The sequence below is a fragment of the Pristis pectinata genome, chromosome 15, assembly GCF_009764475.1.
Source record: "Pristis pectinata isolate sPriPec2 chromosome 15, sPriPec2.1.pri, whole genome shotgun sequence".
NCBI lineage: Eukaryota > Metazoa > Chordata > Chondrichthyes > Rhinopristiformes > Pristidae > Pristis > Pristis pectinata.
Window position 1 is genome coordinate 27,071,610 of NC_067419.1, and position 14,327 is coordinate 27,085,936.

Consider the following 14,327-nt stretch of genomic DNA (forward strand, 5'->3'; position numbering starts at 1 on the left):
TTTATATATAATAGAGTAGAAACTTAGTAACACATGTGAGTGTGTGTGTGTGTATAAAAATCCACAAAAAAATTGGTTCCTGTGTTTTTGTTGGCTTTTATATACAACTCTTTGACTGCATACAAACATAAATACAGCTGATTAAGTGATCAATTAAATCCATTGCTTGCCAATTTATTTTATAGGTGTTTAGGTAAAACATGAGAATAACTTAATACATAATTGAGAGATACAGATAGCAAAGCTATTTATCAAACACAATGTAGAAATGCTTGGGGTCAATATATTAATGTTTTGTGTGCAACTGAATTCCAAAAATACACTGATAGCACAAATTGGCTTTTAAATTAAAACTAAAGAACTGAATTAATTTCTCTTGAGGACATAAGGAGCTGAAATTATCCCATCCGAGGTGCAAAATTCATGTTTGTTTCTGTGTTCATTAATTTGACATTTTAAGCTTGATAAAATCAGAGTACTCATTCACATGCCTATTAATAAAAAAATAACCAATAAAGATGAGAGCTTGGAAAACCAAAGCATTGATGGCAGCAAGGAAAAAAAAAACAACTTATTGAAGACTTATTGAAATCTCCTCTGCCTTCATCATACAAATTGGAAGAAAGTTTCAATCTCATTTGTGTTCTCTTAATTCAGCCAAAGTGGGTGGCAGGGTGAAAACTTGCATCTGCCTAGTACTGAGCTCAGATTGAGTTGTGTAGCAACAGACAGTGTAAATTGTCACTCCGTGGTCAGATAATGGTAAGCTTGAGTCTGTAATTGAACATGAAAGAGAGACAAGATGTGGTTATCTCCTAAACACAACATAGCAGGAACTTGGCTAGTTTCCTTGACAGGAAGGGATACTAAAAGGAAAAAGGTTTTAAAAAATTGGCAATAATTTATTAACTATATTTATCAAAATATGAATAATTGAATTTGCAGCCAATAGTCATCAGAATTCATCAGATAAATGGATATCCTAATCTCAGTGGTTACAAATCTTGCATATGTTTGAGCTGGGGTAGAACAGTAGTGCAGCCAACAGTGCTGCTGCCTCACAGCTCCAGCAGCTTGGGTTCAATCCTGATCTCTGGTATTGCCTGTGTGGAGTTTGCATGGTCTCCCATGACTGCATGGTGCTCCAGTTTCTTCCCAAAGACATGTAGGTTAGTGAACTGGAAAATGCCCCTATTATGTTAGTGGTGTAGCAGAATCTGGTGGGAATTAATGGGTATGTGAGAAAATTAATATGGATGAATGTAAATGGGGGATTGATGGTCAGTACAGACCTGGTGGACTGAAGGACTTCCCTCCCTGCTCTATGACCCTATGGTGTTCTGTTCTGAATGAACTGTTTTCACTGGCCTTACTTACAATCACAGCACATTGCTTGTTCCTCAAAGGTCTGTGGCTGATACATAGCTTCATATTAACTAAGTACTGTATATTTAAGAATGGAGGGAGAGAGAAAACAGGGAACTGCTGACTTGTTAACATGTTATCAGTAGTGGGGAAAATTCTATAATCCGTGATGAGGAATCACTGGAAAAGGAAACAGGATTGAGCAGAGCCGGCATAGATTTATAAAAGGGAAGTCATGTTGGAGTTCTTTGAGGATGTGGGTAGTAGGGAAGATAAGGAAGAACCGGTGGATGTGGTACTTTTAGATTTTCAGAAGATCACAGAGGAGCACATGGAATCAGATGGTATAGGTTGAGGATTGGTGAACAAACAGAAAGCAAAGAGGGGGAATTAATGTGCCTTTCTCAAGTTGGCAGTGTGTGACAAGTAGGGTACCTCATGGATCAGTGCTTGGGCCCCAGCTATTCACAATCTATGTTGAAGGAACCAAATATCATATTTCCAAGTTTGCTGATGATACATAAGTGGATGGACTGTTTTGTGAGAATAGAGAAGAATATAAAGGTGTTTCAGGGGGTTAGAAACTAGCTCAATAAGTCGGTGAGAACATGGTAGATGTAATATAATGTAGAAAAAACATGATATCATTCAATTTAGTGCACAAAACAGAAAAGCAGAGTATTTTTTAAAGTGATAATAGATGAAATAGTGATGTGACGTTGAAAGGGGTGTCTTTGCACACAACAAGCTAACCTTCATGTGCAACAAGCAATTAAGAAGTCAAATGATATGTTTGCTTTTATTGCAAAAGCATTTTAGCACAGGAGTAAAAACATGTTATTACAATGTATAGGGCCTAGGTGAGATTGCATCTGGAGCATTGTGTGTAGTTTTGGTCACCTTACCTAAATCTGGATATACTTGCCACAGAGGGTGTGCAATGAAGATTCACTGCACTGGTTCCTGGGATCGTGGGTTTGCTGTACGAGAGGAGATTGTGTAGTTTACACCAATATTCTCCGGAGTTTGAAGAAAGAGAGGTGATGTTGAAACGTACAAAATTTTCACAGGGGTTGATAGGGTGGATGCAGGAAGGAGATTTCCCTGGCTGAGGAGTCTAGAACCAGAGACCACCATCTCAGATTAAGGGGTAGTTCATTTAGCACAGAGTTGAGGAGAAACTTCTTCGCTCAGAGGATGGTGAATCTTTAGAATTCTTTACCCTGGTGGACTGTTGAATTCATTCAGAATAAAGGTAATAGATTTCTGGATATTCAGGAAATGAAGAGAGAGTGCAGGAAAATGATAATGAGGTGGAAAATTAACGATGAGCTTGATGAATGGCAGTGCAGACTTGAAGGGCCATGTGGCCTACTCCTGCTCCTAATTCTTATGTCCTTATATTTATAAAGATCAGTGTGAACACCTCTGCAAAAAGTTAGATAACTGACAATGAAGTGAAATATGATTGAAAATATCCTCGTGAATGTGGCAAGGAACTTGTGTGATGATACTGAGCGTACTGTCCGAGAACTCTAAACTTAAGTCAAGACTTTAAGTTCTATCTAGCATAAGTATCTGTGAGTACCTTCACTATGGGGCGATTATACTGTATCAACCTACACTTCAAGGACTAGTTTACTTCACTGTTTTAGTCTCTACGGAAAGGTTTACCTGTCAATAATTATTATTTCAAGCGGTGGGTCCCTCCTCCCAACCAAGGAGAAGCTACTTCCAGCCAATAAAACAGTTTGAACACAGTTTATTTTATTTTAAGTGAGACACGTTTAATTCTAATAAGTAATTCTTAACAATGACTTGTAACTTACAAGGGATTTCCAAACTCAAGTACAATTCTTACAAGCTAAAAAGTCACACCAACAAGTTGCAGGCGAACAAGTCGTCTGTCGCAAAAACCAAAGGCTGAGGAATGAATTTCGGGTCTTCTTTCTGTAACCCCTTCCCTCTGTCATTCCCCCCTACCCTGACTGCTTTCTAACATTTATACTGTTTTTTTCACTTAGTTGACATCATTGGCATGTGATTTTTTTCAACCACATTTTCAGGCCAGGTGACTGGAGTGTTTAATTAAGTAAATGTGGATCCCATTGCTCTCTTGTTTATGTTAAGAGGCTGAGCAGGGAATATTGGTTAGAAGTTTAACTTAGCAAACAACAAACATCTTGAGCCTTGGACAATTTCTGCTGTTTTTGCAAAAGGGATTTTAGCTTACTGAGTGCCACTTCTTGACCTTTGGACAGGTCATGCTGCTATGCTAAAAAGCTGAGGTTAGCAATAAACCTCTTGGGGGTCTGAAAAGTGAATATCCATCACACTTGGGAAGTTGTTCAAAATTCTATTGGTTTCTCAGATGTACCAGCAAATTGCCAGAGGCTCTCCTGTCCAAATGGAAGATTTCTAAGGGAGGATTAAAGTGGAAAGCTCTTAACAAACTTTCAGGTTTCCAAATATGCATTCTGCAAACCAAAGTAGGATATTGCTAATTGGTTCTTTAGAGGGATAAATAATAATATTGTGTTGGTATCTGACAAAGCTGCTTATTGAAATAATATAAATCTGTCCCAGCATGGTAGTACTGGTATAGACCAATATGATTCATTGATGCATCTTCTGCCTCTTTAACTCATCTTTCAATTTGATATTGTGCCAATGTATACGAATATGGTGACCTGGAAATGGAAGGGGAGAATGAGGTACCATGATATAAACAATAGCAGGCTCAGAGCTATGAAATGAGAAATTTAAGATCAGCAGAATCAGGATAAAGAAGTCAATACAGCGTAACAAATGAAAAAAAGAATCAATTGTTGTTACCTGCACAATATTCTGAGCCAACTCTTGGAAAAAGTGCGATAGGGATTTTTGAAAAATAGTATAAGTTACAAATCAGGGCTCCATTCTAACATTCTCGGCCAGATGTTAAGTAAGCAGTTTGCTTTTTCGTTATGTGTGCGTGAATATTTTTTTAGCCAGAGAATGTATTCTATCCACCATCCACAATCACTGTAGAGGTGGATTTTTTTTTAACTTTTAAATGAATTAGGCACTTGACTAAAGTTCATGTTACTTTATGAGAAAGTGAAAATGTTCCTATGTTCCTTATAAAATAATTGGCTGACATTATGAAGAACATTATCTTTTGCTGAAGCACCCAAAATTACAATTAAAACAAAAATCTAGGTTAAAGCTATCATCAAGTACCTCGGAAAGTACTGTAATTTTGTGAATGAATTAAGCAAATTACTCTTGAAGCTCTTGATATAAGATTATGTGGTTGGAAATAGTAGCTAGGATATTGGTCCCTTCTAAGTAAAAAAGCAAGAAATATGTTTTCAGTCTGGTTACAAAAGTATTCAATAACTCTTTACAAAATATTGTTTTCAACTATTAAGCTAAGTTTTAAATGTGAGCAATGAATGCTGCAAAGTAATGACCAAGTTGATACACTGACCTATTTTTGCTATTTGTAAAAAAGGATAGTTTTCAAGAAAATTAGATTACATTTAATTTTGATCATTTTAAATGTTTAATAAAAGATTGATATCTAAATACAATATATTGTCAATATTTATACAGCAATATATCATTGAGACTTTTCACAAGGCACTCTTAATGAAGCTCATGAAATCTGTCATCCTAAATGTATACTTGAAACAATTCATCTCATCAATTATTTTATGCTTATTTTTGGCAGGCTGCACTTGCAGAAAGTAGTTTACCTTTACTTAGTAACCCAAGCCTGATAAACACCACCTCCAGTGGCTTACTGCAGGCAGCCCATGAAGACCTCAATGGTTCACTGGATCACCTCGACAGCAATGGGAATATCAGCCGAGGATGTTCTCCACAGCAACATATGTAAGCATCTGCAACACATATATGTTAGTTTTATTGGCAGGCACAAAGAAGTATTTTGTTCACTTTTTATTATAAAAGCATAACAGGGATATCTGGCTTCATTCTATAATCTATATCTGTCTTCCGTCTACAATCTATATATAGGCCAGCAAAGTATTTTGCACCTTGTTGTTGATGTCAAAAAATCCTAGTGCATGAACAGAAGTGATTACATATTCAACTTTAATTACTTGCAGTCCTATGTTGGAGGGTTTTATATGTTATGTTTTATGCAAAAGGCCACTGTTCCAGTTAATATTTTGTAGCTAACTATGTGATTGATTATGTTAAAATCTTTTCTAGACCATCTTTTAATGGAGCAGTGAGAGTGATATCATTAAAAATTAATGTTCTGTGGGTTTCAGAAATATGCATAAAGCTTTGAAAAGCCTGGTCCTAATCAGTGATGTCAAACATGTGGCCATTCTTTGTTTACTGACTTGCAGTGGGTGAACTCATTATGAGAATTCCCTTTAACTGGTTGCAACGGAACCACAAGGCAAAAACGGGCTGCTTTTCTAAACATTAATATAGCTGTTATGTGGTAAGAATACAGATATTTACAGGAACAACAACTCCATTTATCAATGTAACAGACATAATGTTTTTTTCAGAAGACCATAATTATCTTTCACCTGTAAAAATACAAAAGGTTTACACATATGGGCATATGGGTCACATTTGCAAGCTATTAGATGTATGTGTGGATCGCTATATAAAAAAATTATTTGAACATAATGTAATGTCAGCCTTTTGCTGTATGTTTGTCTTCACAATTATAAATATTGCAGCAGGTTTGAAATACTGGTAAATGTAGCATCTGTAACTTTCATTTAGTCAAAAGCTGTAGCCAGGATTCTTCTTTTATTGGTGGGGATGGAGGGATTGAGGTGGGAGATTAGCCAATACAGAAATACCCCGAAGATAGTGTGAACAAAGTTTAAGGCACTGAAGGGCAATGTCCAAATGCAGGCAAATGGAATTACTGTCAATGGGCAAAAAGGTTGGCAAAGACATAACGGGCTGAAGGGCCTGTTTCTGTGGTCTATGACCCTATGACTGTAATTCATTGGAGTGGAATGGAGGTCACTCACTTAGTGGGTGTACCTTGGCATCATTTCCACAGCAGTTTCAGAAAGCCATGGTAAAGCTGTATATAGAAAATAAATTCACTTTACTTCTGAAGTACCATAACCATTTGCAAGAATTAGGTGGGGAACAAAAGACCAGTTTCAGGCCCAGTGAGAGGAGAGAGAAAGAGATACAATTTAGGAAGTGAGACTTCTGTGGGCCTTGTGTTTTAACTGTTGACCTGAACAATTTCAGGCATGTTGGTTGAGGGGAATCCAAAACCACAAGTGCAAAATTTGTCTTTGGTCTCCAGCTAAACACATGCTTGAATTTGTCTTTTGCACATTTGGCAAAGTGGAACCAAATGTTTGGAGGAAAGTACAACCAGCAGCTAGTACTTCTTCACAGCACTCATGACTGAAGGCGAGCTTCTCTCCCAGCGAGGATTCTTGCAGCACATGAGCTTGTCTTTTGTCTTGTTACACATAGAATTGCATTCCTATCTTGCCTGCCTTGTTTTAGCCTCTGTAAATGTGGGGTCATCCAAAACATTGCTGCCCTTGTCGTAACTTGTCTTAGATCTATTCACCCGTTCCACCTGTGCTTACTGACCTATGTCCGGTCATGCTGAGCAATGATTTGATTTTAAACTACACCCTCATTTTCATTGTCATTGTCTCGCCCCTCCATAACCTCCTCCAGCCCAATAACTCTCTGAGATACCTGCATTCCTCATATGAGGCGAGGCTCAGTTTGGGTGATGTTTATGGAAGTCAAAAGGGATGGTATATGGTGCTATTCAAAGCTCAAATGGAGGTAAGTTATAACACCAAGGTTGCCACAGTCTAACAGATCAGGCAGCATCTGGGGAGAGGGAAACCGAGTTAATGATGCAGGTCAATGACTTTTCATTAGAAGTTACTCATTCTGTGTGTGTCTAGGAGCCATAAGTGTTGATTCTGATGAAAGGTCATTGAGTTGAAACATTAACTCTTATTTCTTCTTCCACAGATGTTGTCTGATCTGCTGTGTATCTCCAGCATTTTTTGTTTTTATTTCAGATTTTCAGCATCTGCAGTGTTTTATTTGCTTTTGCAATGTCTAGTTTCAGTCTGCTACAAGCAAGCAGATTGAAGTTGAAAGCTTTGGAGTGGAATTTGTCATGGGGAAGGAAGACACTGGTTTCAGTGTTCATAATGTTTAGTTGGAGGGAATTTTTTTTCATCCAGTACTGGACATCAGACAGTCTGACAGTATATAGACAGTGGAATGGGCAAGAGAGGTGGTGGTAAGATTGAACTGGGTGATATAAGTGCTAACTGATATCATAATAGTGATGCCAAAAAGGATGTGGATGAGAAGTAAGAGGGGGTCAAGAATTGGTGCCATCATAAGTTGTGGTGTGAATATGGGAGAAGTCATTTCCATTAATTCTTCAGCTACAAATTTGTAGATAAGAATGTAACCATCACAAATGTGATCCATTCACTGAATAACAGTGTTGAGGATGGACAACCATATCAAAGGTCAGGAAAGAAGGAGAGACATAGATTATCTTTGTCATACATAGATAGGAAATCATTTGTGGCTTTGATCTACATTAGGGCAGAAATATAATTGGGAAATTTAAAAAAAGCTATGGTTGTGATGGGCATGATATTGGGAAGCAACAAAACATCCAAGGAAAAGGAGGTTGGAGATAGCATGGTTGGTGACAAGGAAGAAGTGGTCAAGGGTTTTATTTTAAGAAGAAAAAGATGATGACACCAGTTTTGATGAAGAGGAGGACAATACTTTGTAATAGCTGTAATAAGATCAGTTTGTATCTAAAATTAATTTTGTAAGACCAGGACTGCAGCCTTGGGCCAAACTAAAAATAATATAGCAGCTGCTGGAGCTTTGCCCTCTGATCACAGCATACCCCTCTTCATAGGAAAGGCAGATTAACGCTCACCTCAGTGCTAAGTGATGTTCCGGCAGAGATCAAACTGCAGTTTTCTACATGGATGCTGATTTTTGAGCAAAATATTGTATGGTTATTTCAAATCTGTGAATGTAAGTATTCTGTTCTCTTCACGTGGGTCACTACAGCAGACAGTCATTATAGATTCCCTTAAATGAGATTTTTCTCACATTGATGAACTACTGACTTAATTGTATGGGATGAAAATAGGTGATTTTTTTCCCCCAGCATTTAATTTCATTAGTGACAATGAAAACACATGATCCAATCCCAAAACACCTATAGTAACAAATCTTCAATGATTTTCATGCAGCTAATGAACATTTTAACGAGATTAAATGCCAAAGTTCATTATCAGTTTGTTAGCTGCACATTTTTGAAGAAGCATTTGAATGGCAATAAAGAAATGACTTCAACCTTCTGCCTTGTGTGCTGATAAACCATCATGAACACATTTTTGGTGGAGGGGAAGGAAGTGTGTTGTAGTGGTGGCGAGTGAAGAACAGCTGCATAACATGCAAGAAAGGCTGGAATCATTGCAAACATAGAAAAGGTGAACACCAGCACTGAGTTTCAGAATCAATAAAGAGGTCTGGAAGAAAAATGTATGTCTTGAAGATCCTATGGTGCTGTATGAGTAGAAGTTCTAAAACTAGCAGATCAAGTAAGCTTGAAAGAAAATACTTCAAAATGCATTGGAAAATTCTATAAGACCACAAAAAAATGCCTGCAAGTTTAAAAATAAGAAAGGTACTAATGAAAATAGAACACACATAGAAATTCATAGGAATTGATGGTGGCTGTTCACTTAAAGGTCAAATCATCATATGGAGCATAGGGTGTACCAACATCAAATACAGAGGAACTTCCCAGAAGTGCTCTGCTTGCTAGCTGGGTAGGGAAGTTTAAAATACACTGGGACTAGAGCAAATTGAAGTTGAGTTCAGTGGTAATGCTGCGTATTATTTTAACTGTATAATCTCTGATTTCCACATATTATTCAAACATCCTCATATAAACAATAGGCAAGTATGTAATTATGCATTCATTAACAGTAGAGCATACATTTATATACTCACCTGCTCTCTTTACAGAGCAAGGAGAACCCAGTGGTACACAACTGTACTAACATCTGCACTATCACCAGCAAACTTGCAATGACCAGGCAACATTACAGATTCACACATCTCAGTTAAAGTGAAGTTATTGATGAAGCATAGAGCAATGCTTCAAATAGGTAGAATTATTTGTGAGTGATAGGAACCAGCTGGCTTCGAGCAAAAACATAGCGTAATGAGTACTGCTTTTAAATTGCATTGTGATATGGGAACTGAATATGGATACCACTACAACACCAGTACAGTTTGAAGAGTCACTATTCATTGAACATCAAATCAGAAGCTTTTTAGGTGGTTTGGAGAACTCTAACCTATGAAAATGTCATCAAATAACAATATAAAACAGCTGGTAAAGGCACTGCTTTAACGATAATGGTGTCACCAGGATGGGTCCATATCATGTGAAGGCTTTTCCATGAGATATAGGAGCAGAATTAGGCCCATCAAATTTAACCCCATTCTCCCGCCTTCTTCCCATAATCCTGTAGAGACTGTGAACGAGATATATAACTGGCATGCAGAGGAGATTTACAAGGATAAGGGTCAAGTTATGTGGAGAGACTGCAAAAGCTGCAGTTGATTTTTCACCAGAGAGCAGGTAAAGGGAAGATATAATAGTTCACAATCACGTTGCCTTTCTTGGCAGGATGATCAGTAACAAGAGTAAATAAATATAAAATAATTGGCACATGAACCAAATATATGGCAGTGATTTTATTTTAAAAGTGTGATATGATATAGAATGAAGCACCTGAAAGGATGGAGGAAAGAGATTCCATAATACCTTTCAAATGGGAAATGGATATATATATTCAAAGGGGGAAAACGTGTTATGAGAAAAAGGTAGAGGAGTTGGATAAACTGAATCTTTCTTTCGAAGGTTTGGCAGACATGAAGCACCACATCAAAGAAGTTGTGCCAAACAATCATAAAGTCTGGTTTCATTCTAGCAAAAGCATTGCATATAAACCTGGGCACCACTGAAAGGGATTTAGAGAGGGTGCAGCAGAGGTTTACGAGAAAGGGTGAGTAAATGCAATCATGTGGAAGATCGCAGAAGCTGGCACTGTTCTTAAAGCAGCAAACATTTAGATGAGATTAAAATCAAGAGTAGTTACAACATAAGGATAAAAAAGTTACTGCAATTACATAGGGCCTTGAGAACCTGGGGACTGTTTCCAACTTTGAGCTCCTTATCCAAGGAAGGATCTACTTACCTTGGAGAGGATTTAGTGAAGATTTATCAGATTGATTCCTGAAATGAAAATGTGACCCTTTGAGGAAGGATTGGTTATAATGGGGCTGCATTTCTGGAGTTCAGAAGTTTGAGCAGTGATCTTATCGAAACAAAATTCTTATAAGGCTGTGCAGGGTAGAGACTCTGGGGTATTTCTGCTGGTTAGGGAATCCAGAGGTTGGGGATGGAGGGTGGAGGTAGCCTGGCTTAATATAAGAGGGTCAGGACTGAGCATTTAGTTAGAATGGAGTTTTGGAGAAATTTCTTGAGAGTATTGTGAAAATTTGGAATTCTCTAACCTAGATGTCTCTGGGTTTTATTCAAAAGTGAGACTGATAGATTTTTGGGAACTAGGAGAATCAGGGGATGTTGGTGCACTTGAAAGATGAAGTTGATGTAGAAGTTCAGCAATGAGGTTTCTGAATGTGCTGGTAACTCAGTGGACCTTTTGACCAATGCCTGCTCCTACCTCATGCTTTGATAGAAGCTGTTTTCAATGACAGAAACCTCACTAACCAGAGCACACAGATTTAGAGTGACTTGAAGAAAAATTTTATCATGTAACAAGTTATAGGTTTCTGGAATTCACTTCTTGAGAGGGTAATGGAAGAAGATTCAATGGTAAATTCCAGAAGCAAATTGGCTAAATACATGAAGGGAAAATTGCATAGCTCTGCTGGTTCTTTGTTGCTGGTTCTTTGTTGGAGTTACCTATGAAATTGTAAGTGAAACAAAGTTTTCTAGGCCCCTTTTATAATTCTAGACCTCTACCACATATGCAAAAGCAGTGTGTTGCATTTGTATTGCATATTAATACAGTAACATGTTCCAGGGTGCTTCACTGAACCATAATTGGACAACGAAAGAGCCATCAGGACAGTTGGAGATGGTCTAAGATCTAAAAGAAGAGAGAGGAGCAAATGGATTATTTGCGAGGGAATTCTACAGCACTTCTCTAGCAGAGTGGCAGCATAGGAAGCTGGGGTTGGACAGGAAATCAGAACCGAAGGAATCTGGAGTTCCTGTATGGTTGTAGAACTGGAAAGATGAGTTCATGGAGAAATTTGATTACAAGGATGCAAATTTAGTGTTGGCGCTTAGAGCTTAGAAGCCGGTGTACAGCAACAAGCTGTGATGTAATAGATAAATGAGATTTGTTGTGGGATACAGTCAACTACACAACATGCAAGAGAACATGGCTATGTTCAAGTTGGCAACAACAGAATCAGTGAAGGTTTCAGCAGGAATTTGGCTGAGGCAACAACAGACATGGCATGGTAAGGAATCAGCCATAGGCATTTAAAATAAGCAGTGAGCTGTTTTGCATTTGACAAAAAGTACTTTACTGGCAGTAATACTGATTATTCAGCACTAGCTACTGTGATGACAGGTAGAAACCTCTTCTATTCTTCAGCTTATGCAGCTTCATAAATGAACTGTAAATGAGACAAGATGTTAAGGATTTCCTAATGGGGGATGAAGGTGTATAAAGACTAGACATCCGCAGTGAAGATGAGGCAGAGGGGGCCAGGGAATCAGAAGTTGTCAAAATGGTGGCGAGCATGTGAGGTGTCCTGGATGTAAATGTGAAGGGACTGGACAAGATAAATGATCTTACTGATGAATATTCAATAAAAGGGTCTATCTATAATCAAGATTGAGAAGCTCAGGTGGGGAAATCTTGGCAGAGAAATGCATTAAATGTCTTCACAAACATATAAAGTACATTCATTTTTACTCTATTTTATAGACCAAAAAAATGTCTGCCTATCTGTCTGTTGTTCCTACCTCATCACACACATGAAATTCTTGGATCACTTACTAGGAAAGGAAGTTGAGGCTTCTTCCCTTTCTATTACTCAATGTTTTTAATCTTCAAAGTACATTCTTCTAAGAAGGCTCCAGCCAAGGCTCTTTCCAATAGGTAGAATACGCTAATGGATCTGGACATCAATCTTGTAACCAGTGACAGTGCTCTGCTCTCCATTTCCTGGAACTGACTGGACTGCTGCCAAAAGTAATCTTTCTGACTCGAACTGGAATACTAACACTGAACAATGATTCGGCAGGAGGCCAGGTACCCTGCTGGGTGCAACCCGGTACTTCGAGGCTCTCGTCTGATCCTGGGTGGTGGTAGTGGGGTAGAGTTGAGCTCAAATGTTTTTGATTCTCAAGCAATATGAGTACCACAAAACCAGAAATCCACCCCAAGGAGTAAGTAAGGGGGGCACAGAGGCACAGCTAGTAGAGTTGCTGCCTCGCAGTACTGGAGACCTGGGTTCAATCCTGACCTGTGTGGAGTATGCATGTTCTCCCTGTGACTCCATGGGTTTCCTCAGGGTGCTCTAATTTCCTCCCACATCCCAAATACATGTGTGTTGTTGGGTTAACTGTAAATTGCCCCTAGTGTGCAGTTGAGTGGTGGAATCTAGGGGAAGTTGATGAGAGTGTGGGGAGAATAAAAATTGGGATTAATATAAATGGGTAGTTAGTCATAGAGTAATACAGTAGGGAAACAGGCCCTTCAGCCCAACTTGTCCATGCCAGCCAAGATGTCCATCTAGGCTAGTTCTATTTTCCCCCATTTGGCCGTCAACCATTCCTATCCATGCACCTGTCCAAATGTATTTTAAATGTTGTTATTGTATCTGCCTCAACCACTTTCTCTGGCAGCTCATTCCACGTCCGCACCAACCTCTTTGTGAAGAAGTTGCCTCTCAGGTCCCCTTTAAATCTTTCCCCTCTCACCTTAAACCTATGCCCCCTAGTTTTTGATTCATTTTCCCTGGGGAAAAGACTGTATGCATTCATCTTATCTAAGCCCGTTATGATTTTATACACCCCTTTATTCCTTGGAGCATCAGAGATGAAGGGACGACATTGTCGTACATTCTACATTCTCATCCAAACCGGTTATATAAGTGATGAACAATAATGGGCTCAGCACCAATCCTTGTGGCACACCACTAGTCACAGGCCTCCAAGTCCATATCAACAACCTTCCACCATCACCCTCTGCTTCCTCCCATCGAGCCAATTGTGTGTCCAATTAGGTAGCTCTCCCTGAGTTGCATGCGAACTAACCTTCCAGACAAGCCTACCATGTTGGACCTTGTAAAAAGCCTTGCTAAAATCCATACAAACAATGTCCAGTGTCTTGTCCTCATCAATCTTCTTGGTTACCTCTTCAAAAAATCTCTAAAAATGGTTGATGGTTAGCATTGATTCAGTGGGTCTGTTTCCATGCGATATCTGTCTGTGACTCTACGCAAGAAAGAGAAAAAGACCAGGGCAGAATCTTGAAATATCTTGTGATCCTGATGCAGCTCATGGAGTGCCTGGGAGAACCTTTAAACCATAAAATCTCAATTAACTTTACTCTCTTACCTTTCCCTCCAACATCAGTAGGTAGAGATAGCTAACTTGACTTTAACAGATGCTGTTAGTGGAGGTTCATCCTCCCAAAGATGGCAATAGCAACAGACTTCCCAGTGACATTTCAACAGGCTACAAATAGTACTTAATATCACAGCAGGTCATGATTTGCTTGGTATAATATGGAAAAATGGTGATTGAGAGTCAGTGAACCATGAAAGGTGTGCCAGCTTTGACTCTGTGTCAGATGGTTGTGGGTTCAGGACCTATATAATCACCA

General features: G+C 38.6%; 1 protein-coding gene across 1 annotated transcript in view; it reads left to right on the forward strand.

Annotated features, from left to right (window-relative positions):
* LOC127578284 (forkhead box protein P2-like) overlaps positions 1 to 14,327 on the forward strand; it is a 309,971-nt gene that overhangs the window by 277,143 nt on the left and 18,501 nt on the right. Inside the window, 1 exon segment of the mRNA XM_052030109.1 lies at positions 5,081 to 5,244. Coding sequence (XP_051886069.1) covers positions 5,081 to 5,244 — 164 coding nt within the window.